The sequence below is a fragment of the Alternaria dauci genome, chromosome 3 (assembly GCF_042100115.1).
Source record: "Alternaria dauci strain A2016 chromosome 3, whole genome shotgun sequence".
In the NCBI taxonomy this organism is placed as follows: Eukaryota; Fungi; Ascomycota; class Dothideomycetes; order Pleosporales; family Pleosporaceae; genus Alternaria; species Alternaria dauci.
Window position 1 is genome coordinate 582,071 of NC_091274.1, and position 27,930 is coordinate 610,000.

The 27,930-nt window shown below is 52.4% G+C and overlaps 7 protein-coding genes across 7 annotated transcripts; 3 read left to right on the forward strand and 4 right to left on the reverse strand.

Moving 5' to 3' along the window:
* Positions 1 to 4,344: 4,344 nt before the first annotated feature.
* Positions 4,345 to 5,168, reverse strand: ACET3X_003844 (uncharacterized protein; the record flags this gene model as incomplete). Its single annotated transcript, XM_069449984.1, has 2 exons — positions 4,345 to 4,502; positions 4,565 to 5,168. The coding sequence occupies 2 exons, from the start codon at positions 5,166 to 5,168 to the stop codon at positions 4,345 to 4,347; spliced, it is 762 nt and encodes a 253-aa protein (XP_069307822.1).
* A 2,381-nt stretch (positions 5,169 to 7,549) lies between these two features.
* On the forward strand, positions 7,550 to 10,251 carry ACET3X_003845 (uncharacterized protein; the record flags this gene model as incomplete). The annotated part of the gene is made up of 4 exons (XM_069449985.1): positions 7,550 to 7,556; positions 7,997 to 8,024; positions 8,075 to 8,120; positions 8,410 to 10,251. 4 exons carry the CDS (start codon positions 7,550 to 7,552, stop codon positions 10,249 to 10,251), a joined length of 1,923 nt encoding a protein of 640 aa, XP_069307823.1.
* Positions 10,252 to 13,861: 3,610 nt separating this feature from the next.
* Positions 13,862 to 15,215, forward strand: ACET3X_003846 (uncharacterized protein; the record flags this gene model as incomplete). Its single annotated transcript, XM_069449986.1, has 4 exons — positions 13,862 to 13,904; positions 13,957 to 14,168; positions 14,286 to 14,843; positions 14,898 to 15,215. 4 exons carry the CDS (start codon positions 13,862 to 13,864, stop codon positions 15,213 to 15,215), a joined length of 1,131 nt encoding a protein of 376 aa, XP_069307824.1.
* Positions 15,216 to 16,268: 1,053 nt separating this feature from the next.
* ACET3X_003847 (uncharacterized protein) lies at positions 16,269 to 17,939 on the reverse strand (the record flags this gene model as incomplete). The annotated part of the gene is made up of 2 exons (XM_069449987.1): positions 16,269 to 17,638; positions 17,687 to 17,939. The coding sequence occupies 2 exons, from the start codon at positions 17,937 to 17,939 to the stop codon at positions 16,764 to 16,766; spliced, it is 1,128 nt and encodes a 375-aa protein (XP_069307825.1). The 3' UTR covers positions 16,269 to 16,763.
* Positions 17,940 to 18,218: 279 nt separating this feature from the next.
* ACET3X_003848 (uncharacterized protein) lies at positions 18,219 to 20,945 on the forward strand (the record flags this gene model as incomplete). The annotated part of the gene is made up of 4 exons (XM_069449988.1): positions 18,219 to 18,494; positions 18,546 to 18,639; positions 18,688 to 20,079; positions 20,133 to 20,945. The coding sequence occupies exons 1-4, from the start codon at positions 18,250 to 18,252 to the stop codon at positions 20,943 to 20,945; spliced, it is 2,544 nt and encodes an 847-aa protein (XP_069307826.1). The 5' UTR covers positions 18,219 to 18,249.
* Positions 20,946 to 21,305: 360 nt separating this feature from the next.
* ACET3X_003849 (uncharacterized protein) lies at positions 21,306 to 23,963 on the reverse strand (the record flags this gene model as incomplete). The annotated part of the gene is made up of 7 exons (XM_069449989.1): positions 21,306 to 22,366; positions 22,921 to 23,044; positions 23,099 to 23,239; positions 23,319 to 23,489; positions 23,541 to 23,627; positions 23,682 to 23,823; positions 23,914 to 23,963. 7 exons carry the CDS (start codon positions 23,961 to 23,963, stop codon positions 21,306 to 21,308), a joined length of 1,776 nt encoding a protein of 591 aa, XP_069307827.1.
* A 471-nt stretch (positions 23,964 to 24,434) lies between these two features.
* ACET3X_003850 (uncharacterized protein) lies at positions 24,435 to 27,917 on the reverse strand (the record flags this gene model as incomplete). Its single annotated transcript, XM_069449990.1, has 7 exons — positions 24,435 to 25,600; positions 25,655 to 26,017; positions 26,064 to 26,235; positions 26,285 to 26,794; positions 26,842 to 26,904; positions 26,949 to 27,214; positions 27,305 to 27,917. 7 exons carry the CDS (start codon positions 27,915 to 27,917, stop codon positions 24,435 to 24,437), a joined length of 3,153 nt encoding a protein of 1,050 aa, XP_069307828.1.
* Between the last annotated feature and the right edge of the window lie 13 nt (positions 27,918 to 27,930).

Below are 27,930 nucleotides of genomic sequence, written 5' to 3' on the forward strand. Positions count from 1 at the left end.
ATTCACACAAGTATACTCTTCTTATGTTGTGTTTGACTACTGCTTACCAACAGAAAATGCTCTCTATAGTCTTATTGTGGTAGGGTGGGCTTTGATGTCAAACATAGTGTAGCGACGCTGCTAGAAAGCCTAGCATGGTAACTCTGATGCAAATATGATTTCTAAAGATTGTGTACCACTTATATGGCGCTCTAGGTCTACGACTCTTAGAGGTATGCATGCTTTTGAATCACCAGGCCAAAGTCTGGACTCAAGTGTTGTTATACAAAACACTTGGAACCAACAACTACAAAGGAATGGCTGATTCTGTCTTGATTCGAACAGGCAGAGCTTGAGCTCACGATGCATATCCAATTGCATGAACAAGGACATGAAGCAATGACTTTGTGTGTCATGATTATCTCTAAGAGATATTATAGTAGTCGTGTCGTTCTGATACCCGTTTGACTTCAAGAAATTGCGACGCCCAAGTCTTAATGTCATGGAGCTCAGAAGTACATCGAGCCATGAACAAGTTGCCGATAGCAATTCCGTAAGCCACTCCCGCTCGTATTTTAGGATGGATGTCACGGCATTGCGTGCTGTGGGCTCGGCACGGGGCATATGCTGTTGGTAAAAAAGGCATTCCGTAAAATGAGCTCCAGATGCCTCCGCGTCGCACATATACTCCCTTCTTGCAGACTCGTTTCCATCATGACACGGTAGTATGCATCCCCATTGTTTGACCTTCGACATTGCGTTTCCGATACTACGAGCCTCATTCCACGGCTATGTATTACCCTCTCCTCCCGGCTGCCTCAAGCAACCCAGTCACAGTCGTAACCCTATACCCTCTCCTCTTCAGTTCCGGCAAGACCTTCCTCAACATCGGCGCCGTCCACTCTCTCCGATCATGACAAATGATAATACTGCCCGGCCTCACCATACTAAGTACATGTCTCGCGTTCACACTAGGATAACCAATCTGCGGATCATGCGGATACACACTACCCAGCACCATCTGATACTCCATCTCCCTGATCTGCGCCCTCATCCTCGTGCTAAAGAAACCAGACCCAGGCCTAAAGTACCGCGGCGGATGCGGTTTCTCCACCGCGTCGTACGTGCCGTTGATATACCCTTCTACCTGCGTGACCTCTGCGTAGAGGGTCTCAGGGCTCAGAGAACGAGATGGCTCGTCGTGCATGGCGTGGTTCCCTAGTTCCATGCCACTTTCCACAAGACGCCGGAGTGCATCTTCTCTCCCACGCACCTGCCCTCCGATAACAAAAAACGTCGCATGTGCTTCATGGTCCTCTAGTACTTTTAGAATCTCGCGCGTGTACTCTGACGGCGCATCGTCAATGGTCAATGCAATGACCTTGTCTTCTCCTCCTTTTGCTCTTGGTAGAGGCACGTGCCATAGTACGTCCGGCCACGTGCGTTGGAAATACCGGATCAGCGCATTCGGCGGCTTGTAGATGACGTAAAAAGGCAAGACGAGAGCTACCACTACGAAGGCGAGGAAGAACATGGTGTACATGCGTCGTCGACGCGCGGCTCGGGTAGTGGGTAGGCGGAAGATGCGCAGAGGAAGGCGGGGCATGGTATGCCTGTGTGTGCTGCAAATTCAGGGACAGCAGATTTCATTGTCGCGTGTTGACGCCGAGATTAGATGTCATGATGTCCGAGGGTTGTGCAATATCGCGGAATTGGAGATACGTGGGTGAGGCTGGCAGAGTGGTTGCAGTGGTTGCAGTGGATCAAAAGGGGTTAGGGGCCGTTGCAGGGATGTTCCATCCGGTCTAGCGTGGACACGTGCAAGGGTGGTTTTGGCGAAATTCGCAGAGCCGCGAAGTTTTCTTCTCTTCTGTCTGTACACGACTCTTTTGCTGCTGCGCAAGACAACTGCCGTATTTCATCGGCGTTTCGCATTGCACTGACGCGTATGCGTGTGCGACTGCTCTGAACCAATGCGCATGTTCTACGGTCACGATCATGTGCCTACGACGGTTTCTCATGTTTGAAACCATCTACGCGCAACGACCTCGTCTGTACATCCATCAGCATCTCTGCCTTCTATAGACTCAGGAACCAATTTGTCACGCTTATCCGAACAGTATCAACTTCGATATAAGCCCTCTAAGAATGTTCCAAGAACGACACCGTGAGCGTTTAATTGACCTGGCTGCCTTTGATTTGTGGCTACTCGGGTCTCATTGCGCCCATACATTCCTTCTCAAGCTATTTGATTATCGGACATGATGTCGTGCGACAACCATGTTGCGTTTTTGGGAGGTCTTTGCGGTGCTGAGAGAGGGCGGCACGGCTATTGGTACATCCGGTGCGCGATCACCAGATGTGTCCGTGGTGGTGCACGTCCGATGACGCGATAGCATGTTTACAGCCTACCCGCTGCCGCTGCGATGATAGGAGAGCCTTGGCCGTGGCTGTATACGACCGTGGGGGAATTACAGGCACAGCCACTCCACATATTACATTCTCCGTTCCTTGAAAGGATATCCTTGGTCATGCAGGTACAAATGACAATATCTCAGTGTTCCAGATTGGTCCGATAAAGCCATTCTCATTTCAGCTTATGACCAATTTCGGGAACAGTCAACGATAGTGTCACAATCCGTATGTGGTTGTGGTTTGTATTCCATTCTCGATAGGTGAGGCATTGCTTTACCGTTTTTGGACTTTCTCCGCGTTCCTCGTAATGTGACGTCTTTGCGTACCGTATAAACTTTCAGCCCTTGTCAATGCTGTTGTACCATTGAGACACATCAATTTCCCAGACGCCCGACTTCGGCAGTTCGTCACAGTTGCAGCCATGCAGCTTTGCGGCTGATGCCTTGTCGACGGCACGAAGCGAGGCTGCCATCGTTGTCAAAAAAAAAGGGTGGATGCTTGTAACGCGTTTCATCGGAAACGGATTACCGCAGTTTCCCGTGTGACCATCATCACATCGCGATCGAAGATCTCCACATATGTGGCGAGAACAGGCGCTCTTGTGGTGATTGTACTGGGATAAATGTTCTGGCCATCTCAGGCTTCCAAGCCAGGAACCCGACAGTCTGGGCTCCGCGAGACGTACAAGTAGTATGTGGTGTATACAGCAACCTATCGGCAAGCCCCGAAGCCGACGGCATGATGGTAGCGAAGATGGCGTGTAGAGAGATACCAATCAGCTGCCCAGACAGTACATACTTTATCGATTAGGAGGATGCAACGTTTCGAAAACATGCCTCCGAGGCTAAGGTGTGCATCGGTGTGAACGGCTTCAGGGTACTAATTGGGTAAGCATCGAGATTCAAAGTGTAGGAAAAAAATCCCGAGAGTAAGGAAAGTTTCGACACGAGAAGGACCGATGTGGGTAGGGGTGTGAACTGGGTGTCTGGGTAAAGCTCGGGTGACAACACCATTGCCACACGCGACAAAAGTCCGCAACTGGGGCGAAGATATGCAAGGTCATCACGATACCGCGGTCCAGGTACGCCTGGAATACGAAGAACGGGTGGGTGCTTGTGTCTTTCCGATGCCGACGGATCGGCCTGGTACATTTCCATCACCAATCCCAAGATACAGGTCCGGCAAAAGCAATGTGGTCGGTACAGTCGAAGATTAGGTTGAATTCCCCTGCATTCCCTATATGTTGTGCATAACATTACCGCTGGTGTTTGTACGGCCGGTGCCTTGATTCTCACAGGGAGCACCCTGCGAAAACGCGGGATGCCGACGATTGAAGTTCTCCAAGGAACATTCCCAGCAGCGGGGATCGTTGCACTAGGTTTGAGGGCATTGTGCGGAGAGGACTCCGCGGCACGTCTAGACCGACCAGGTTTGGCGAGCGATCGTGGGGGAGGCCTGAAACAATGCTCGTTGTGAGATGCCGGATTTAACGTTGGAAATGAGCGCTCTCCACCGGAAGGTGCAGGCGGTACCTTTACAAAGGGGTCCACCGGCGACTGAACGCTTCTGTACTGTCTTGTCTGTCGGCGACAACTTCACCAGGCTTCACTGCGTGCTCTGGAGAAGTGCAGACAGAGTCGCTGAGAAAGGTTTAGTCAACAGTTTTTGGTACGTGAAGGAGTAAGAGGCGGAGAAGAGGGATTTGAGTATATCAGTCATTGCTGTCTATGGTCAAGACATTGCACCAAGGACCAAGAATGTACATTGCGAACAGACGTCATGGGACGTTGGGTCTGCTGGGGTGCTAGGACCAGAATGCAAACGAGCTACGCGTCTTACATTCGTATCTTACATATGTATGTTGTTACAGAGTCGTGAATGCATGCATGTACAGGGAGTGGTATCGACGGGCCCATGTGGCAGTTGGGTGAGAGTGTGTTGGCAAGAGATCTAGACTGGTGGGGTCTTTGGCTTCCTCTTGCCAATGTTGTAGCCCCAGCTTCTCAGGGTCTTGACAACCTTGGGAAGCACGGCGGCGGTAAGCGGTACACGGACGAAGATGAGGGATTTGTGCACGAGATAGGCTAGTCCGAGCTGTGACCAGATTGCTGTGCCTGTCGTCAGCGGTGTTCACTGCGCTAGGGAGACAGAGAGGAGGGGTGTTGCATACATGCGTTTGACCCACCATTGTGCCCTACACTTCTTCCCGCCTCGACGTAGCCTTCTCTCGCAGTGGCCTCGGCCGTGGTTTCCTCGATGCCTGCCTCTGCTGGCTGCTTGCCCGCGTCTGGAACGACGATGCGGACCACGCTCCAGAGGGCGTTTTTCAGCACTTGTTCGTAGTGGCCTATCCGGTCGGTGCCCAGCCACCGCACCGCTAGGAAGCAGAGGGGGAAGTCGACGAGCGACAGTCCCAGGTACACTCCTACGGCCGTCCAGCCATATTCGCGAGAGAGCTTCTTGAGCCGCTGCGACACCGACAGCGCAGGCTCCGGGCTGCCGAGGTGCGGCGTGGGGTTGTGCGACGGAGCAGCAGGCCTGTCGCTCTTGAAGCGCAGAGAGCGGAGGCGGCGGGCGAGGGCAGAGCGTTGATACCGAAACAAGCCAAGGGCGATGTGATGGAGCGATTTGGGCCCCAACCGGGAAGGGGCACCTGGTGTTGTAGAGGTGAAGAAGGTGCGCAGCAAGGGCGCCAGTGGTGGTGAGGCGGCGCTTCTGGCAGCCCGCGCAAAGGGCAGCCGAGCAGTCCAGAGGCGGTCGAGTCGCGGCTTCATGGCATGGGCAGGCGGGCGGATATAGCGGCAGCAGGCAAATTGGTATTCACGTGAGGGGGCGTGGCCGTGGTTGACTCGGTCTCGCTGTTGCAGCGCTGTGGTTCCGGATGTGCTCGCCAAAGCTACCTCACGTTGTTGCTGCGTCACTGTCACTATTTGCCCATGCCAGGGTCCCATCGCGGATCATAGTACTCCCGGCCCCCGAGCATTCACCGTCGCCGCACGAATGCACACCACGTCCCGCAGTCGACCAGCCCTAGAGCCGACCCAGTATGGGCCCAGAGTTTCCCGAGTCACTGGCCGCAACGTCGTTGCCTCAGGCTGGTCGTCGCCGTCGTGTCGCATGACGAATCCTGCCAGAGGGATATGTCAAGGCGCACCGACCGAGAGGGCCAGAGGCAAAGGCGGTCGAGGTGGAGCTGCTACTCAACATTGGCCTCCTCGCCAGTCTTTCCGAAAATTGATTGTCTCATTTCCTCAACGCCTTCGGTTTCCACACGAGGAAGCCTGGCTGCGGCGCTTCATGGCTCTCTACGACTGCGATTCTGGCCAGCTGCGACATGTCGGCGGTGATCCAAGACAAGGGCAGACCGAGCATCACGTCGTGCGCACGTCCGCCGAATTGCCTGACAGAAGCGTCAGCCTGCATGAGCCCAACCGTGGCCAAGAGCTTCCTCGGAGAGTCTCGAAGCGTGTTTCCTGCAAACATCTGTTGCAGTCCATTACCAATCAAGCTAGCCCCACGCCTCCTTGTGGGCGGAACATGGACAGTACGTGCAGCGACGCACGCTTGACTCCTTCACCTTCGCTTGGCTATGAAAATCACTGTGATGTCTCGCAAGCGCTCCGGTCATTTGCAATGCCAAAAGCCCGTCAAGCACGCCCGACGTGTGGCGTTACTGGGTGCCTGCCTGCTCCTCGCTCCAACATACAGCATGGACCATGGTGTGCCGTACTGCATATCACACATCGTATTCCTACTCTGCATCTTGAATTCTAAATTGCGGGGGCACCACGCGTAGCTTTATTATCAACCGTGCGGGTCCAATTGCTCTGTATGCGAACCTGTTCGCTGGTACCGATAGTGCAGCTCGTGGAACAGGAGAGCCATCCGTTACAGAAATCCATCCAACACGACCGTTTCACAACCCACTGCCCACCCTCCTTTAGGCCGCATGTCATTATCCGGTCGCCTCGCGCTACGCATGGCTTTCTCTTTGCCAGAGGGGTGGGGCACACCAAGCTTGGGTAGCACAGTTGCCTGCGTCTCGACGGTGGAGGTGGGCGATCGAGGGCGTTGGCATCGTGCGGACGCATCCGGCTTCTAACAGTCTCCAACGTTTTACATTAGCCTGATTCGATCTGACAAGGTTCCACACACGGTTCCGCTGTGCTTGCAGTCGCCGACTCGTTCTGATGCCTAGCGACGCGTCTGTAATTCCCGGCGCCACTGCCACTGCCGAACGGCTGTGCATTACGACATCGCAAACGACAACTGTGTAGTCTTTTGCTTCAGTGAGCCCTTCGCCTGCCATCAGCTGGCTCGCCCTTTCTTTTTCGTCCAGCTTTATCGGCAACATTCCTGCAGCACGGGTCGGCGCCTGGCGGCGAGGGCCTGGGAAGGTTTGCAAGTTGATCCTTTAAAGTTTTCGGCGTTCCCACAACCCTGCAACCGCACCAGTCTCAAACTTTGAGCTTTGGGTACTGAGCTGACGAGTGACGGAGACCACTTTTCATCTACCTGGACTGAACATGATCCTCTTGCCGCCGCATTACCCCCTTGATTGGCCTGTGGTCACGAGCGTTCCTTCGCCCTCTGACGTTCCAAAGCACCGGACCAGGGCTCCTCTCTCAGCGGCGCCAGCGTCGTCTGTCCCACCCCCTGCGAGCTCGGCTAGACTCTGGAGTTGATCGCCCTGCCCTTGCAAAGCTCGGCGCCGTTTGTGACTTCCTGGCTGACAAGGGCCCTTGCTTCTCACATTATTCGGCGGGATGATACTGTGCTTTGGTGTTACACCCATTCCTTCGCTTCACAACTTGACAGCGCCCAAAACGGCACGCTCCCGGAGCCAACTGTTTGAGGCTTCGACTAAGCTCTTACCCTGCAGTGCTGCATGAGTTGCTGTTCAGGATCTGCCTGTTTCTCCACGTGGGTTCGTCTCATTCTTAAGCTGCCTATTAATATGCCTTGGTATATAGACTACCCTTTCGCACTACTTCCTCACCTATTCTGCACCCTGTCTCACTACTCGTCACCGCTCTCTTGACATACATTTCGACTCTCACGCTCCTTATCTTTGTCAATACTACCATCACCAATCGCTCCTTCCTCTCTCGTTTAGCTTCATCACCAACCAATATACTCTGCATCATACAGCAACATGGGTGGTAACACGGAATATATAACAGGCCACGGCTACCTTTCTCTCGGCCAGGCTGTTCACGTTGCTCAAAACAGCGAAGGAGGCGTTGACCCACAACTTGCTCAATTTCTCGAAAAACGTCTCGCCGTAGTCTGGTCAAAACTCAACGCTCAACCACAATCCTACATCCTGCCTCCAGACGAGTTCGCTCTTATGAACTATTACCGCACACGCTTTGGAGATAACGAAATAGTCCGCAACGCTACTAAACGCTTTTGGGACAACCACAAAGGCGGCCAATAATAGCTCGCCGGACATACTGCTCTCGCTCGCATTCGACAGGGGCAAAAGGAATTCGCGGACGTCGGAACCGCACACGCGCCACCATCTGCCTCACAACTGCTTTTCCTAAGCCTTCATTTCCAACACCCACTTTCCGCAAGCACCCGCCGCATACCGAATGAGGCATCTGCTGCACTTTTGAATTGATCATGTGAGTTACCTTACACTGTCACCAACCCATGACATACTGACTCAAATCAGCTGGCTATCACATATTCACATCGACTTTCTTACCTGGCGTTCATCGGTGCACCAAAATACCTGGACTTTTTCCGAGATACCTCTGATAACGGAGTAACGGCGTTACATACAGCAAACCACTACTGGCCGTTGCATAAATGGCGTTTAGCATGTGTATTTGGAAGCGCAACAGCGATGGAGTTTCTGCAAGGCGCAATGGCGAATTACTAGAACTTGCATCACCTTTACGAGCGGTACCCATCCACGGACGGTCACGTCTTGTAGCAATGCTCTTAATACTAATGACGCTTTCTCAATCTACTTTCGCTCTACTGACGACAACCCCGTTTGCGCAGTCCCGTCCCCAGACCGTGTCGTTGAGAAACCGTGCTACAAACGAATCGTCCCTTCTAGAGTGTCTTGAGGTTACGCCGCCGGTCCTGAGTCCGACTGACGCATGCCAGCAAACTTTAATGGTCCATACTTTTGCCTACTCGTACGGCCAACCTTTCGTCGGTCAATACAACCCACCAAACTGCAGCTTCAACAGAGTCACAATCAACTTTACCGTCACTTCTGCTGGCCGACAGTTTGACCGACTTGCTCTGATGTTCCTTGATGACACCGAGGTATTCCGTACTTCCACCGCTGAGCCGACACAGAGCGGCATCATCTGGAGCTACGTCAAGGACATGAGCGGCTACCTTGCTCTGTTCAAGACGCCACAAAAGATCATCTTCGATCTTGGCAATATCGTCGACGACACATACACGGGTCTCTGGAACACCACGCTGACCGCGACTTTCTTTACTGCCGAAGATGCAATCGAGCCCGCAGATGTCATCATTCCAATCTCAGCACGGAAGGCTGGCGAGAACGTGTCAAGTGCGTTCGTCGTCCCGCAATCAAGAGCAGTCAACAGTGTTGTACTCCCAATGAACGCCGAGAAGGCTGTCTTTTCAATCTCCGCTTGCGGCCAGGCCGCTGAAGAGTTCTGGTGGAGCAATGTACTGTCATCAGATACTACCACGTTCGGCACCGACACTACACTGTATGGCCACTCGGCCTTCCGAGAGCTTCGTCTCTTAATCGATGGAACCTTGGCTGGCGTTGCCTGGCCCTTTCCTGTCATCTTCACTGGAGGTGTTGTACCGGGATTCTGGAGACCGGTCGTGGGCATTGATGCATTCGATCTGCGAGACGACGAGATAGACATCACCCCATTCATACCATTGCTCAACGACGACCAACCGCATAGCTTTGAGATACAGGTTGTTGGCATTGACGACGATGGCCAAGGGAACGGCAACTTCATAACGGCAATCGAGTCGAACTGGGTCGTTACTGGAAAGATATTCGTTTGGCTCAACTCCAACTCCAACCATACGACAGGCACAGTTGCTACCTCTCGCTCTACGTCCGCCATAACACTGCAATCGAAAACACGTGTAAACTCAAGCGGAAGTGCAGGCATATCCTTGGATTACTCCATACAGGTCACCCGTAACGTGGACATCAGTTCAACCATCGATACGCCTACAGGATCGAAAACGGTATCATGGATACAGAAGCTCACCTTCTCCAATGTCGGCACTCTCAGCAACGGCGGCAACGACCAGATTGTTCGCCAGTCGACAACAGGAACACATACATCATCCTCCAACTACTCCAAAAGCTTCGAATATCCCCTCTGGGTTCAATCGTCCTACAACGCACCAGAAGGCGGCAATGTTACCATTGACGCAAGCATGGAACGAAGCAAGAACGTGCAGCAGCAAGGAGACTTGGCTTTTCCTAACGACTTGAAGACATTCGACTACACCCTTTTACCCTCGATACCTTACAACAACAACCAAGCATTCCTCAGCTCGGATGTGAACAACTGGCAGAACGGCACAGCATCGTATCTGTCCGTCCCCGCACTCAAGAAGTCATTCGGATCAGGCAACACAGAGCAACGCCTTACGCTTAGCGGGATCGCCGATGCGCATCCTTCCACTGGGTCCCCAAGCAGCCAAGAAGTGTACCAGAGGCACGTTGTAGCTTCAAACGACTCGATCGTGTACGATGAGCAAAGTTTTGGGCAAGCGCGTGGTCAAAGCAAATTCGTTGCACCGGGCCAGCAGGGTTCCCAGAGAGGAGCGCATGACTTTGTGGCAACAGGCGTTAGGGCGATGCTAGGTAGGGGGCCATGGTAGGCGACAAGAAGTAATAATGAGGAAGGTGGAGTCGGATCTACGTGGATGAAGGAAGGTTTACCGGTATCTGTACGACACTTGATGAGCAAGCGATGTGGCACTACGAACATCCGCATCTTGAAAAGCTTGTGGCGCTTGCTAGCTGTCATGTTGCGATCAAGATCGGTCGATTGGAGCTAAGAGGTAGTTTCCTTTTAGTTGCTGTGTTTGTTGCACGACATATACGCTGTCAGTCTTCTTTTAGTACTGTTTGGCGAGCAAGCACAATCAAGTCTTACTGCAGTATGCTCCCATTCTCGGCATCCGGTCTCATTACTGTATTCTCACGCCATGCGACCAACCGTCTTAACAAGTTTAGGCGCCAGGGATTCTTCGCTGCGAGATGGTAGTCACAGCACGAGTCGCGTGACAACACATATTCTCTCCATCAAAGTCTAAGCGACCAAGTCCCACAGCATAAACTTTCCAAACAGTCACAAGGTGGCCAGACAAATCATCTCATGATGCTTACAGAGTTTTGGGGGAACGAAATCTCGCTTGCCACTGTCCATGTGGCCGTTCGATAATTCACATTCATGCCGTCTCATCCCACCCTACCCATATCGCTTTCTCACATATACCCATTTCGCATCCTTGCCGACATTATTAGCATCCCACGCCGATCTATATCGAACATGGACCAGGAAGTAGGGTTTTTCTTCTTGGTATTACTCAACATGGGTCTTCCTTGGGCACCAACGTCGCCATTTCCGAGGTGCTTGTATTGCCGTCGTGATGTGGGGATGGACAAAAAAAAGAGACGACTCCGCTACCGGATATCTCCAGTGCCGCGCAACGCGCATCGTCATAGTATCGATTATACATGCCTTAGCTTTGCTCAACGGCGGGACCTAAAACCTAGTTACGACGTCGAGTGGGCGAGCAAAAAGGTCGGCAAAGCCACCCACATGCAGCATCATGATAGGCTCGTGTCTCACCACTCTTTCTTTTTCCAATTTTCAAACAGGAGTTCATAGTGGTTCATGTGTTTGGGCATCAAGCCAAGCTGTCGGTGATGCAGCGCGCGCTTAGGTCACGTTCTTGATTGCCTTTTAGCCGACGGGCTGTCCTTACGCGCGCTCCCGTGGGACGCCTTGAGCGGGAGATTTGCAGTCGATCTGTGCGTACGCTGTCTCCCCCTCGTGGCAAGCCTGAAACGTCGGTAATGCGTGGTGAACTGTGGTTTTGACCGGGGATTGTCTATTCGGGTAGAGAACAACCTAGGCGATACGTTGGAAGGGAGGCCTTCCGTGACTATGCAGTGCTACGGCTAAAGCTGCCTCACTAGACAAAGGTTCGCGGGTGTGAGAATTTCGTCTTGCATTTAGGGTTTGCAAAAAGGAATGCGCTTTTGTTGCCGGGGGTTTGAGGCCCATACGCCGCAAGCACCGTCTTGCTCTTCGCCTTTCCGACCCCTGAGGGTAGATCCACTCTGTTGGAAAATTGCGTTTCCTTCGTGGGAACCGTTAGCGATTGGATGCCGTGCATGAACGCTACAAAGAGAAGGTATTCATCACACCGATATCACGTCGAGTGTAGCGCGTGCTGCCGTGTGTTCCAGCCTTATACGCCGCATGGCAGCGAGTCAGGATAGTTGTCGTGAGACGCTCCACCGGTTATTTCCTTTTTCGATCCAGCTCACTGGTCTTCGACTGGCCACGGCCATTGGCCCGCCCATGACGCAAGGATGGTGTGCACCTTTCTCCCGAAATTCGTAAAAGAGAGTTCACAGATTATCGCCGACAGCCGTGATGTTGTAGTTCTCATTTACCTGCAACAGACAATGGGGATCCTAGTTTTCGCCTTCCGTGACCCTGTATGCGGAAATGTGACTGACAGACCGGGATAAGTGCTTCGCTTGCATCGTTTGTGTGACGAGCAGTAGCGTTGCTTACGGTCAAGCGATGTGGCAGACGATGCTGTTGTGCACTAGAGCAGCGGTTGGACGCCGTTTCACGGGTTGGGAGATGCCGCAATCCACTTTCGAAGCGGCTGACTAGCGCAGCTGGTATTACTGATGGTGTGCTGCGAGATACCGAGCATTAGTAGAGTTGCTCACAAATGGAGAAATGTCCTGAACCGCAGGATTGGTGGTGACATCTGCACGTCGTACCTCATTTGAGGACAGTTTGGGGGACGACCTCTGAGCCGAGGAGTGCTCCCTGCAAATCTCCCCTTAGGATGGCTTATCACCACACCTGCAGCATCGCTCTCAAGCCACCAGTTTGTGGCTGCGAGCCGTTGGCCTGTCTGCATGTCGATGGAAAGTTTGTTTGAGCCACACATCTGCAAGCACGGCTGGTCCTGTGCGACATTTAACATGTCTCGCCGTTGATCGGTAGTAAACCTTCTCGGTGAGCGAAGCGCCCGAAAGAGCGCCTTAGACTTTGTCTCCACGACCCATGCATAGCGATGGTATACTAACGGGGTTGTTCTTATTGAATAATGTGACGAGGTGGTGATCAGAGAAAGAACGGGTTTGTCCTCCGCGTTCTCAAGGATAGTGTCGGACACCATGAGAGCGTCTGTGTATTAACAACAATCGCGATCGCGGCTGGCTCTGTAAAATGTTAATCGCATGATCTTGTAGACTGAAAAAGGGCCGGATAGCCCTGTCTTTATATGGGCAAGCTCATTTCGATGTCGATCGAATTTGGCTGGTGTTCATGCGCAACCAAAAGAGAAGACGCTGCCTGGGTGGGAAATTTGACGGTAGCTGGTTCTGCGGGACATGCGGATAGAATGTGTGTGTCCCAAAACACACGAGTCGGGCAATGCTCATTCGTTCCTCGTACATGATACACTCCTACTAGTTGAAGAGTGGTCTTCGTGCGCCAACTTGTCTGACGCATTGATTGCTAAGGTTGCACCGAGGTATCCGCGTGAACCAATGATGGCGGGGTAGGCCGACGTCATTGTGAAAACCGTCTTCTCAAGTCACTCCAACACATGTAAAGTCTTTTGCGTACTAGAGAAGTGATCGCGTCTAAGATGGATACCTTCCGATGAACCAGCGGGGCCTGGGAGAGAGCTACGCGACGAAGGGGCGAGTGTGTGGATCTGGGGAGTGTCGCGTGCCTGTGACTCGTCGACTGGATTGACGCCTTCCTTATTCACAATTGGCGCCTGTGGCTGGCGTTTCGCTCGCTTTCCATCGTGTCTTCATGTCATCATCACCGACCTGCAACCCTCTATCATCCCTCCATGAAGCACTGTGGTACAGCCATCGCTTTCCATGTCTCTTCAAAACAATGATAAAACGCTGCAGCAGCTCAACGAGCGCGAACTTGACGCTGGATCGTCTCTAAAAGCCAGCGACAAGACGGATGATACGCTAAGCGTTCATCGCGGGGCAATTCGTGTTCCTTCCCCGAACCCATCCCTCGTGTCAATAGACGATTCGAATATTATACGATTTGGTCAAAACCCAAACTATGCTCCTCTGTACCATGACAGATATGCTTCCCGCTTACCCACCCCTCCGCGGACCCTCAAAGGCAAGATTCAAGCATCATGGACATCAAACAAGGGCCTAGCACTTGTACTACTCGCTCAGCTGTTCGGGACCCTGATGAATGTTACCACGAGAATACTAGAAATGGAAGGAAACAAGGGTATGGAGACTCTCTGGCAGCAATGGCCCCATGTACTGACGGAGTGTCGCAGGTAACGGATATCACCCATTCCAGATCCTGTTCGCTCGAATGAGCATCACCACGGCGTGTTCATCTTTCTACATGTGGTACAAGAAGACAGAACACTTCCCCTTCGGGATGAAGGAAGTCCGCTCGTTGTTAGTTGCTAGAGGACTGTTTGGCTTCTTTGGAGTCTTTGGAATGTACTGTAAGTTAGGCAACCTCCATCAAGGAACCATGTGGGTACAGTAACTCGTCTCAGCTCGTCAGATGCTAGGTCGCGCTTGAGGGCTTTTGCTCATCTATTGCTGTGATGGACTCCACAGTACATCATATGGGCCCTTTCTACCTGTCATAGAGCTAACTATCACAGACTCCTTGTTATACCTGCCTCTGGCCGATGCCACCGTCATTACATTTCTCGCACCATCGCTCGCCTGTTGGGCATGCTCGTATCTCATCAATGAGCCATTCACCCGCATGGAGCAGATCGCTGCCTATGTCTCGCTCTTTGGGGTTGTCCTTATCGCAAGACCCGTTACATTGTTCTCTGCGCTGTCACATTCCGACACTCCAATTCCTCCCGCCATCGGCGATCTAGATGCGCCTCTGCCGAACACAACGGTGTCTTCACCCGATCGTCTCGCCGCCGACTATGATTCTGTGACGCCAACGCAACGAGCTATGGCAGTAGGCATTGCAATGCTGGGTGTCATTGGAGCAGCAGGCGCATATACCACAATCCGATGGATCGGCAAGCGAGCACACCCGCTCATATCCGTCAACTACTTTTCAACGTGGTGCACGATCGTCAGCACAGTGGCAATGTTTACCATACCTGGTGTTGGCTTTCTGCTTCCAAACAGCCTGAGAGACTGGTGCTACCTGATCTTTTTGGGAATCTGCGGTTTCGTAATGGTACGTCTGTTGAACAGCCTTACCATGTTGTACCTCTTGACTGACACCGCCTAGCAATTCCTCTTAGCTGCCGGCCTTCAATACGAAAAGTCATCTCGCGCAACAAACATGGTGTACATGCAGATGCTCTTCGCACTTGCATTTGACAAGCTGGTTTGGGGCACAACGCCCGGTGCTCTATCCATAACTGGATCGTCGCTCATCCTCGGATCGGCGATTTACGTTGCAATGAATAAGGAGGCGCCGAAGAAGAACGTAGAGCCAATGGGAAGAGGGGTTGGCGAGGAAGAGAGGGGTCTGATATCGCCAGAATTTGAAGGCGAACAAACAGAGGAAGAAGATGCAGACATACCGATGAGGCCACTAGGATGATGACGGAATGCTTGTGTACGGTGGTTGCTGTAATGGCGACTTGACGCACTTTTGGGAATAGATTGCTACCGTGTTCTACATGCGTAGGGAGATATACATAGAACATAGACATTGGATAAAATATGATTACATTCTTACTTGAGATGCACATGCATTCGATCCATCATATTATTGCGGTGTTGTATCGCTTTCTTTGTTTCGTTCTCACTATGATCAGTGTTATGCTCAATTTAGTTTTGAGACCTCCGGCAATATCTCGGAGCGTGAAGTGAATGCCCCACTTAGCCTCCAGGCTGTAGAAGCCCATCTCAACTGATGACCAAATACGCGAAAACGCCGGATGTCTACTTGATCATCGTATGTAGATATTAAAGATAGATTTGTGGCAAGTCTCATCAAACAATCCTCTGTGGCGCAATTGGCTAGCGCGTCTGACTGTTACACCAGTGGCTATCAGGAGGTTGGAAGTTCGAGCCTTCCCGGAGGAGGATTATCTTTTTGCCTATTGAACATACGTCGCTTGTGTCCTCAATGATGTAGTGACACGTTCACCATCTTTGCCTTGTAGGGTAGATATTTTTGTTGCATTCTGTCGGGTGGGGACCTCATCGCGTCCATGTGCAATTTCTTTGGCAAATAGATCCTACAAACTCAAAGGACGCAGATTGTTACATGATGCTCCTCAAATCGTACATACATGATTGCTGTCCATGCAAGCTCATATATCATGAGTGTTTGATTATGATCTTCTGCACGCTCTCGAGCTTTATATTACCATCTTCAATCTTAAGCGCATTGACTGGAAGGTTGATGCACAACGGTTCTTCGCCTGGCAAGTTCATCGGGGCTGAGAAGCCAGCTACGTGCGAGACGATGTTGTTGCATGTTGGACAGGTCCAGCTTTTACATGTCAAGGAGAGGTCTACATCGCTCTTCTGCTCAATCCTCTTGGAATAGACATTGCAGAATTGGTAGTTGCAGGGACGAATTGTCGGGAGTGTAAGAAGAAGATGATGTCAGAGGGAGCTGCTCACACGCAATTACACAGCCGTATTCCTCTTGTATATCTTTGGTTTTGTTGGTCAAACTATGGTCTTACGGTGCTACCTACGAATTAGTACATCTAGCTGACACTATTTACATTGTCGAAATCACCTCTGTTGAGGCGGTTGTTCATTTTCTCCTCCACAACCAAGAACTGTTCAGCCACAGTAGCGTATAGTTTGGCGTTGGTCGCTGGACACTGTGGAACAACACATGTCAAGCGTTCACAGCTAACTGAATCGAGTATATGCACATTAAGGACAGTTGGGAGGGCTGGATGAGGCAGTGAAAGGTAGCTCTCGGAGGACACGACAACTGTTCTACAAAACCTCGAACTCTTCAGGCTTCACAGCTGCCCTGGACCAGGTACAGACTGTATCGAAGAGCATAGGGGTGATGAAAGAGTTTGAGGAGTTTGAGGACGCCAAAGAAGAATATGAGGGGTATGAGCGAGTTCGTCGATCGTATAGTTTAATAGATCAGTATTCGAGCGAGACAGCGCTGTCAGATGATCCTGTGTAGAGAACGCGTTCCAGGCCTATCTCCCAGACTTGGATTCCCTGGAGAAGCGAATAATTGCAGCAACTTCGCGTTCCCCTGTCCCTTCTTGCCTCCTTCTAATGTGCTGCTGAGCACAACTCCCATCCTACCGCATGCTCCTCTAAACCAGAGCAAGCCCTTCACCTCTGAATCCACAAAGAGTCCAGGCTTCATCGTGATGTAATCGTTGTAGTCTGGCAGCACTGGATCAAGCACATCGTGTAAGATCAGACGCTCACCGGTGGGCAGTAGACACCACAAGTCGCCAAGTGCGTTCCATTTGGCAATGACGTCCGCGACGGCGTGTTTTTCAAAATCAACACAGCGATCTTGCTTGGTAATTTTTGGTGCGTGGTCGATAGGACCGTTGGACTGGGCGTACCATCCGACGTCCTCATGCGGAGGCACAAATTTGCATTGCTTCAAGACATCTACGAGCATTTCTGCTCCGGCCGTGGCAAGCTCTTGCTCTACAACCCGAGCCATATCAGGAGTATCGCGAGAGAGGCAAATCTCGTGGCCGGGCATGGGCGTTTGGGCAAGGATAGTACCCTGGTCAAAATACCTTGGATGTAGTGTTTGCACAGAGACACCGGTGTACTGCCGCCTCTTCAATATCGCATGTTCGATGGGCGCTGGACCACGCAGATCGGGGAGCAGAGAAGGATGGACATTCAAGCCGCCGTATTGCGCATAGTTGAGGATCCTCGGTGGGACAAGGAGGCCGAAGGACACGGCGATGACGACATGTATGGGGCTAGGTGGCGTCCAGCCTGTGAAGGTGTCGATCACATGTGTAGGTAGGTTGAGCTCTTGGGTAGCTACCTGCTTGATGGGTACTGAATCTTGTCAATTGATGCTGGGTGGCAGCCAAAAGACGTTCCTACCCTCTCTGAGTTTCTTCAGTCCTCGTCCGGTGGGCTTGGGTGGGCGATGGACTACATCGATGCTCTCTATGAGTTTCGGTACATGCCGCTTCGCGTCTGCTATGGCGCGCAGCGATGCGATACTAAAATTGTCAGAACCACAGAATAATATCCGCAATGGCTCCGGTGTCCGAGCGGGAACGGCTGTAGAGCTGTAGCGGCAGAGCGGAGTCGGGGCCAAAGAGCAGACGCGGCCGCGTAGCCTGCAGAGCATGGTCAGAGTGAGGAAGCTCGGCGACACATGCCGCGCCGCAGGATCTGGACGTTGCGATCGCGATCTCGTGGGGCATCTTCACCACGACAATCGGGTGCATCCTTGCCGCCGGGCGCCGCATCGTGATGCATCGCAATCTTTGACCATGGAGTACAAATAATCGACAGCCACCGCTTTTTGTGGTGGTGGTTGGCACGGTGGCCGGTTGATTGTCTTCTCCTCCGCGTCTCTTCCGCGCGTGTGACGCCATTCATCCCTCACCCAAGACCACTCGAAGCGCTCGCGACCAGCCACGTCGAAGAATGCTGGAATGTCGTCCACGGTCGTCTCCAAGGTCGTTCCTGCGCAGCTCTCTTTCCTAGCCATATACAACCCTTCGCTCGGAAGGTCAGACGAGACATTCGACCAGCAGATTGTCTTCTACTACTCAAAGGCTGCCAAGACACGCTCCAAGCTGAGGGATGGCGATACCGAGAGGGAAGAGGAGCTGCGTGAGCAGGAGAATGAGAAGCTCCGCCAGGTCGGGCTTGCACAGGGCATGGTAGGCTTTGCAAAGTAGGTCGGCGTGGCAAGCATTTCCCGTATATCGAAGCTGATCAAGCATAGGAGCTTCTCTGACGGCGAACCGGTCGATTCCGTAGAAACGCAGAAGACGCGTATTGTTCTACACGAATTGGAGAACGGATGGTGGATATTGGCAGTATGTGCATTCTACATGCTTAGTGAACCACACCTGACACCATGGTAGTCGATTGATCTCACTCAACTGCCCGCTTCCGGCGGCCTTACACGAACCGACTCGAGCACCGACACCACCGAGCCTGTCATCGAATACTCATCACGCGAAGTCAGCCCACCTGCACTCCTGATCCAGCAACTCGCACGCGCCCAGTCCATCTTTCTGCTTCACCATGGCTCAACAATGGAGACCATGTTCGCCAAACACGGCCGCACAAAGTTCTGCAGCATACTAGAAAGATACTGGTCGCGGTTTGCGAGCAACTGGGACGTACTACTACATGGAAGCCCTGCGGTGGACATATACGGCGGCATGAAGCTGGCAGCAGGCGGGGAGTTGGGCATGGGTGTTGGGGAGGAGGAGTGGGGAAGCAGCGAGCGGGATGTGCTAGAGGACTTTGCACGCAGGACGCCAGGTCTTGTGGATGTCATGGTATCCCGCTTCGGCGAAGCATCGCCGTTGCAACAAGCCACGACCTCTACAGATCCAAAGACACTCGAAGTCTCCGAGTTGGAGCCCTGGATAGGGGTTGGGAGAAACGCTCATGCTGCTGACGGCGTTGTCTTTTCAGGTCTGGGAGCCGTGAGCCGAAAGTCGCTGCGGGACTTGTCTCATTGGGTAGAGACCATCTACGCTCACGGCGAGTATGCTTACGGCATACGAGACAACCCGACTTCTGATCGCAGAAAACGGCGGAGGAGAAACTTGAAGCCCGAGCCCGAGCCTGAACCATCGCCTCCAATGCGGGATGAAAGGCCGCGTCCGGCTATGTCGAACAACAGCTCAGACCTGCCACCTGGGATCCCTCCACCGATCGTCAAGGCAGTTGAGAACTCGCTTGACAAGGCAGCTGCCGCCGTCGACAACAACAAATCTCAGGCCGACTCTACTGCGCCTGGGTCTCAGACAATGCTATCGTCTCTGGGTGACACCGAGACATGGATGAAATATATGACTCTTGGCTATGGGACAGCGTGGGGCGGAAGCGGAAAGAAGAGCGCAGACACCTCAGATTCTGCTGCTTCAGCACCAGCTCCTGTATCACAGCCGGTACGCGAACGAACACCTTCCCCTGCAGCGATGCGCTACGTCGATCCTACGCCCGATGTAGACCCAGCAGAAGAGAAGATAAAGCAACAGATACGCCTAGAGAACGACGGGTTCTTTCTCGTAGGGCTCAAGGGCGATCTGCAGGACTTGGAGGTCGACGACGAGAACGGAGAGGGTGATTGGAACAATCGGATACCACTGCGGACTATACATGTGGAAGTTGACACGCGAGCCGCCTCTCTGCACACAGGAGACGGTGATTCGGACGAGACTCCGCAGTATGAGAAGGACGTGAGAGTGCAGTCACCGACAGGAAGTAAACTAGCACGGTTAAGACCTGTTATTTACGTGGTAAGTTTGGACAGTATCGACAATATCCAAGACCTGACTAACATTCGATCCAGCACCGTCCGTTCGTCTACACCTTTCTCTTCGAACACCGCACGCATTCTCTCGGCGTCGCATCCTTCTACCGCGACATTCACAACTTCTTCTCGCCCCTCCACCGCTCCCTAGACAGAAGCACATCACCCGCAAACGTCGCCGCGCGTCTCCATGCCGTCTCCAACCACTACACAACCGAAGCCTCCGCCGGCGGCTCAGGCCCAAACTCGGGCCCTAACACGCAAATCATTTATGACGTCGTCTTCGACCCCCGCACATACACCGTTCACTCCAGTTTGCCCAATATTCCCGACCCGGGAACCCTACTAGCCGAAGGCCTCGGCAGCAGCAGTACCAGCTCCCTCGGCTGGAGCAGAGTCGAAGCCCTCAACGTCCACTCCCAAATACTAGCCACGGTAGCAAGTACGCGCCGCAACCTCTGTGAGATTGAACGTACATGCAAGACTTCCCGCGGCTGGTGGGTCGTCTGGATGCGTCTCCCGCCTTCCCAAGTCAGCTCCGAAGACGCAATTGCCCAACAAGAATTGCAGGACAATTCCAACGAGGGTTCTGGCTCGGCGCAGTTCAATACAAATGAACTTCGGGAAGCGTTCCTAGTTCGCCGCGCGAGGGATAGTCAGCCGGGAGTTGCGAAGAGCTCGAGTCGCTTTGCGAGTGGTATGTGGAGTGGACTTGGCATGGGTGGTGGTGGTAGTAGCCATGATCAGAGGATGGGTGGTGCGGCAGCGGGGTGGGGGCCCAAGGGGTTGGCAGAGGGGATTGGGATTGATGCCCGGAGGTATGTTGAGGAGTTGTTGAGTTTGAATAGGTAGTAGAGCTGGTAGTAGATTGGGAATGAAGAATGCTTTGACAGTCATAAGTTTGATTCTGTTCATATCTATTGTTAGCCCACCCGTCACCCCGTTGCTTGTTTGAGAGTGTTGAAGGTGTCGATGAAAAGGGAAAGGAGTGCGCTACTGCTCACAAACTCCCCCTGGTCACGACCGCTTTCAGTTACATATCCAAGAAACTAATTGACTCGGTGCAACTCAATCAAGTCTATCCATCAGCATTACTGTAAACTCGCTATACTGGGGTATATATGTTCGCTTTTCATACTCAAGGAAGCGCGACCCATCTTTCCGGGCATTACGCTATCATCATGCATCATCGCAAACGTGTATCCAGAGGCTTCACTCCACCTCAACAAGCTCGGTATCGTCCAATGCCTTGACCACTTCCTCCATCTCCTTTGGACTCGTGATACCCCAAACCCCGCCTCCCTTCACCGAGCCCTTCATACCGACTTCTTTACCCACAAGATTTCTGCCCACTTTCCCGGGGCCGATACCAACATAACGCATAATCTTCTCTTGCTCATGCAGATACTTTACGCTCTTCCACCACTGAACCGTCTCGACGCAGCTACGTGCTAAAAGATCCTTCAGCTGCTCTTTGTCCTCGAACGGCCTGCCGGAGACATTTGATATGCAAGGCATGATACCCGGCCATGTGACAATGTCACGTCCATGTTCGTCTTCTTTATGGAGCATGCGTTTCATGGTTTCTTGAGCGGGCTTCATGAGGAGGCTGTGGAAGGGCGCGTCGGACTTTAAGCGTACGTGACGGGGATCGTGGCCACCGAACTGGCGTAGATTTGTGAGCAAGGTGTTGATGCGGGTGATGTTGCCGCTGAGGACGATTTGATTCTTCGAGTTGAGATTTGCGATTGAGACTTGCTGGACGGCTGGGAGATGGTCGTGGGAGTCTGCTTTGGAGCCGAGAGCAAGGAACTCGTGGATGCCGTTGATGAGGGACTGCATGTGCTCTTCGGACTCGCAGACTAGGGCGACCATGCCGAACTCGCCGCCTTCCTCTGCAACTGCGTCCTGGCTGCATTTGCTCATGACCTCGGCTCGTCTCCGTACCATTCTTAGTGCGTCCTGGAAGGTGAGGTAGCCGCCTGCTACCAGGGCCGCGAACTCGCCTAGTGAATGTCCCAGTGTAATGTCTACGCGCTCACTAGTCTTGAAGCCAAAGTCCTTCTCCAATATCCGCAGTATGAGGATCGAGGTTGCCATGATGGCCGGCTGCGCATTTTCGGTGCGGGTGAGTTCGGCATTGGTACCCGACTCTATCGTCTTGGTGAGGGGGAGTTTGAGCGTCTCGTCGATTTCTTCGAGAATGGGTTTCGCTGTGCTGGGGAAGGCCTCCAGCCATGGTGTGCACATTCCTACGCGCTGTACGCCCTGACCTGTTACTGCTTAGCAGACTGACACAGTGGAGCTTGTGGGCGCCAGAAAGAAGTACCAGGGAAGAAGATGGCAGTCTTTGGTCTCTTAGCGGGCGCATCTCGTACGCTGCTCATCCAGCGCCGTCGCGCAGGTTGGCAATGGTCGCTCCGCTCGCCGCATCGCATGCACCGTCGCGTGAGACGCGGGGCTGCTCTGGAGGCGGTGCTGAGAGAAGAAGACATGGTGGGTTTCTGACTACGACTTTCAGGGAGTCATAGTGTTGATCTCTGGAAGCTCTGCGGAGATGCGGAGGTTCGGGACGCGGGGAATTGACGAGGTGCCCTGCAGCTCTATTTAGCGTCGTGGGGTGACAGCCTCCCCACGGCCGAGGTATTCCTTCCCTTCCTTTTCCGCGGCCAATCACCACCGAGACAACGGCAAGACGTGCGAATATCTACCAGCATCACTTTCATTGCCAAGTGCATGGAACTCGCTGGAAACTACTACAGTGTCTGTTCCACCGCACTTTACGCGCCCTGGATGTTCAGTCCACCGTCAACCTGAATGCGCATACCAGTCATGCTAGTGTTCTTCGCCAGCATCACGAATGCCGATACACAATCATCCAGAAATGTCTCATGCTTCAGTGCTGCAGCATTCTTCAGCTCTTCAATCTTTTCCTTGGGATATTTGAGGCCCTGGAGTAGTGTCAATATCCAACGCAAGGTGCCAGGAGAGGATCTTCATCATACCCATTCAGTCAGCAGTAAGCCCGGTAGCACCGTATTGACGCGGATCTTGGGTCCAACAGTGACCGCGAGACATTTCACGAGCTGGAGTTGAGCTGCCTTGGTAACCGAGTATGGCATGCTTGAACCGCCTTGGCCGATACCCTATGATTCGCGCTTAGCATGTATTCACTAGACCTTTGGTCTGAATGTGTAGCAAGAGAAGATCAGAGGGGCAGCGTACCGCAATGCTACCGGTAGTAATCATAAGTCCACCATCCGGATTGGCATCAAACGTAGCCCTGGCTTCAGAGAGTATCGCCTTGGGTACTTTGACATTTGCACTCCAGCACTTGTCCCACTCTTCTTCGCTCATGGATTCGAGGTCTTGCCATTCAGCGAACCGCGTCCAGCCCTGCGTTAGCGTTAGCAGCATCCTTTCTCCATGGCATCCGTTTATACGCACTGCATTAGCGAGCACAACATCCAGCCCACCCAACTGTTCGATGGTCTCTCTAACCGCTCTCTTCGCGTCAGCCGTCGATGTCATATCCTATCAGACAGTTTAGCTTACATTCACCATACACAAAGGATAGGATCGACATACTGCTTTGATGACAATGGCTTTGACGCCATGTGCTTCGCATGCCTTCTGCACTTTCTGTGCCGGCTCAATACGGTTGAAGTAGTTGATTGCGACGTTCGCGCCTTCACTGGCAAATGCTATGCTTAGGAGTTCACCGAGACCGCTGAGCAAATTGTCAGTGACCGATTCATAACGTTGATGTACAAATGGCAGCATAGATTGAAGAATATATAGAAAATTGCCCTGTACGTACGCTGATCCGCCTGTAATCAGCACGTTCCTGCCCTTGAGATCATACGGCATCTTTGCAACTTTGTGTAGTACTGTGGGGTAGGTATAGAATCCGGTCAACGAGACCTCGTCGAAAGCAAAAAACACAGAAGTGTAAAGATCTTGGGATATTGAATATCAGCAGTTAGCATAAGACGTCATTGCGGTTGTTTATAGTCCGGACTGGCGGACTTTGTCCGGGTATGGTGGGGCAAGAGCTTACAGAGCTGTGCAGGCACAACCCCGCTCCAACTTCTTTTATTCCGCTTTCAATTAGTTATCGTTACCTCAGGTACATTTGGCACAATAATCAAGCGGAATCCATTTGTGCTTCTGATTACCACAAAAAAGTGTTCAGAGGACGTCGTTAAAGATGCGGCTACTACTGATCCCGAGACCCTGATGCCCGAATAGGCAAACCCGATCCAAGCGCTTATCCAAGCAACTCCCCTTCTCAGCAGCGAGTGCTTTTTAGAACTTCGTGGACAAGATGTACTACACGCTCTACATGTTGTCAAAATCCAACCCCCAGTCATCGTCTCCTCCACCACCACCCATATCCATGTTCATGTCCATATCCATGTCCATACCCATACCACCCATGTCGCCCAGATTGAGATCGGGTAGATTACCCAGGTCCGTACTCATGTCACCCGCTCCCGCATCGCCATTTCCCATACCTATGCTTGACAGATCCAAGCCCTCAGGTCCAGTAAGTTCGTCCATACTGCGCTGCAGCGCTTTGTTGTCCATGTTGGAAATGTCATCAACAACCGTCGCAGCTGCCGCATCATCGATGGCTCGGTTGAGGTCGTCAGATATGGTTTGCGATTGCATGTCAGCGATGTTGACACTGGGGATGTTGATAGGCGGTGCTTGGAGTCCAGCTTCGCTGAGCGAGGCAAAGTGCGCTTCTACACGGCGGTGCAGGCGCACTATAGTCTCTGCCGTCAAGGGGTCGGTTGCGACCAGATTTGCAGCGCTCTCGAATTCTTGCTTGAGCATTTCGCGCAGATTCATGCGACTTCGCTGTGGGGGCGGCGCTGGTATCGAGCTTCCTACCCAGTCAACTGTGATGGGACTATCCTCGACGGTAGGAGCACAGACGATGGACACGCCAATGTCTAGCGCAGCAGCACCGTTGCCAGCATCTGTTTGCGCTTTCACCTCATCTATGACTGCGCGCAGTGTTCTTGTTGCGCCCAGCATCTTGAGCGATGCATAGATTTGGCGATGTGTATAGCCAGGCGGATTTGGCTGTAACGACGAGGGCGAAGCCCACTGCGAAAGTTGCTGTATGGTGTGTCGTATGGATGAGTTCAGAGTGCTGTTCGGCGCATTCGTCCACTGCTCTACTTCTTTCAAACTAGCGTGTACGGAACGTTCGTAGTGTGCGTGGACTTTGATCGCCTGGATGAAAGGCTCGAGTGTCGTTCGGTTTGGCTCACGTCGCTGCAGTGTGCGGAAGCACTTCTCCAGGCGGCTAGAGACCATCGCTATTATAGTCGAATGCATAGCTTGTGCGTCGCCAGAAGAAGGGGTTGTTAGTATGACTTCGTTGAATATGCGGATCATTGAATCGAGGTCGTTGTGTGTCTGAAGGAGCGCGTATGAGGCCATCCAGGTAAGGCCTTCTATCAAGGATGGCAACAAGAAAGTCTCTCCGAGATCTGGAGACGCGTCAGTGATGCTGGATTCAACGATGGGAGTTAGGACGAGCTCACATTCCAACCCGCTTTTGACCGACTCAAATGACAGAACTCCAGTCGAGCATGCCACGACCGTCTGCATGAACAATGTGGGAACTATAAGATAGAAATCTTGTGGACGGCAAGAGGCGAAGACCTCGTTACTAAGACCTTCCTTATCGGCGTCGTAGAGCCCTTTCAACCAGTTGCCAAGATGCTTGCCCTGCTCTTCGCTCAGTTGGTCCGGCAACATACTATGGTGCCCACGTTTCATGAGCTTCGCGATGAACGTATCATGGCCGATGCCGATGTCATAACACGTAAGATCGTAGCGGTGTATAAAGGCCATGACGAGGACCAGTATCGCTCCGAATTCGTCGTATACCGGCTGATATTCGCCTACATATGTCAGCGGAACACATCACTAATTCTACTGGAAACCTACCCTGATCGCTGTCGTAGTGCCACTCGTCAAGGAACTGGCATAGAGGCTGCAGAATACTTGCAGGTGAGGTAAACTGGAGCATTACGTCCATAGCCTGTGGTTTCTTGAAAAGTAACGAGGATAGTTGCTTCAAGTACATGGTTGTTTGAGTTTCACAGAGGTGTGCTATAAACTGTATTCATGTCAGCAAGTCTCTTCCGAAAGCCATTTGTTCAACGTACATCCGTAATGGCCGCGACTATGGCACCAGCGTTTCCGTCAAGGCTCTCGAGTTCATCGATGAATGTGCTGACTTTATCGAAATTCGACTTGCACTGGTTTAGCAATTCCTTCCTCTCGTACCTCTTCGAGGGTGGGCCTTGCATAGGGGCTTCGCCAAGCAGTCGCTCTACGGTACCCGTTGAAATGAGAGCGTGAAGCGCACAGGCGTTGAGGAAGTCTTGCCGGACATCGGAGAGGGAGTTGTTGTTGCTTCCCATGATATCATCAAACCCCTGCGAGAATGATGGGAAAGCGTGGGGATCCACGTGACTAAGCGCTTGCGTGATACACATCTCAACCGTAATCGGAAATATCGACCCGGTTAGTTGTGCGAGGAGTAATGGCACCTTGTTGATGAGGAATGATTTCAGGTAGAACATGGTTTGTGGCGGTTCACTGCGATACATGGCATTGGCAAGGACATCAAAAGCGGCGGTGATCAAATCGGTGGCCATGTTCTGTGCTTCCAACTAAGACGAGTCAACATGTCTTCCAGAATTTGTGAACACCACCTTACCTTGTATCGCGAGTGTAGATGGTTGATAATAACGAAGTCATCGGTAAGAGGGCGGGCGACAAGCTTGAAATTTAGCAATTGGCTAACTCAATAGCTGCACGACTTACCAATGCGTTCAAGAAGATGTAGAGACCAGCACGTGTATTCACTTGTGGCAGCTCCATTACAGCATCGAGCTGGAGGGCAGCAACTTCAAGGCCGGCATTCCCATTCTCCTCACCGGTAACGCTGGGAAGCTTCTCGTAGAAGTCGTGCCGTTTCTGTGAGATTTCCAATCTTTCGGCTAGTTGCAGCGATTGATGCGATCCGCCCGAGTTGTTGGAAAGAAACGTGATGAATGAAGAGAACGACTGGATGAAACTCTTGCGTATATCTGGTTTGATGTCAGTATTGTAATCGCCGAAGATTAAAGCAGTCTAATTGAGTTTTTCGCAGAAAGACTTGTCGAAAGAGAGGCGCTTACCTTTGCCCTCGGGGTTGTTCAGTATCCGCAGGATCTTTGAGTTTTCTACTACGCCAATCACAAGCATCGCAAGGCCTTCCCGAACGTTGATCGAGTGCTGCTGGGGCTGCTGAATGCCAGCCATGGCCTGAATCATGCTATCGCTCGTGTGCGAGGTCACCATGGCCTGCATCCATCTTGTCAAGACAGTAAGCGTGCGCAGGCCTTCGGTATTATTAATAGGCCGCTCTTCTGCGGCAAAAGCCTTGTGTAAGCGATGAAACACAACTTCCTCGAGTTCTGGTGGGTGGTCCAATTGCGCCTCCTTGGTTGGTTTCTCGTCGCCTGTCTTGACCGGGAGGCGATCCTTGGAGTACAAGAACGTCAGCACCAGAACGTCAGAGACATCGACCTTCTTCAGAGCCAATAGCTGCTCGAGATAGAAAATGGAGCGTTGATCGATGTTGTTGGATCCGGCGACGCGAGGTCGAAGCACCAGTGCAGCAAGCTTCCGGCCGGGCAGTGGAGACTTCGCGTAGAGCTGCGCGACGGCTGCAGCGAACAGATCAGGTTGAATACGCCGCTCGAGGCACTTGTCCAAGAAATCAGACCATTCTTTAATCATGGACTCCATGGCCCATGTGCTT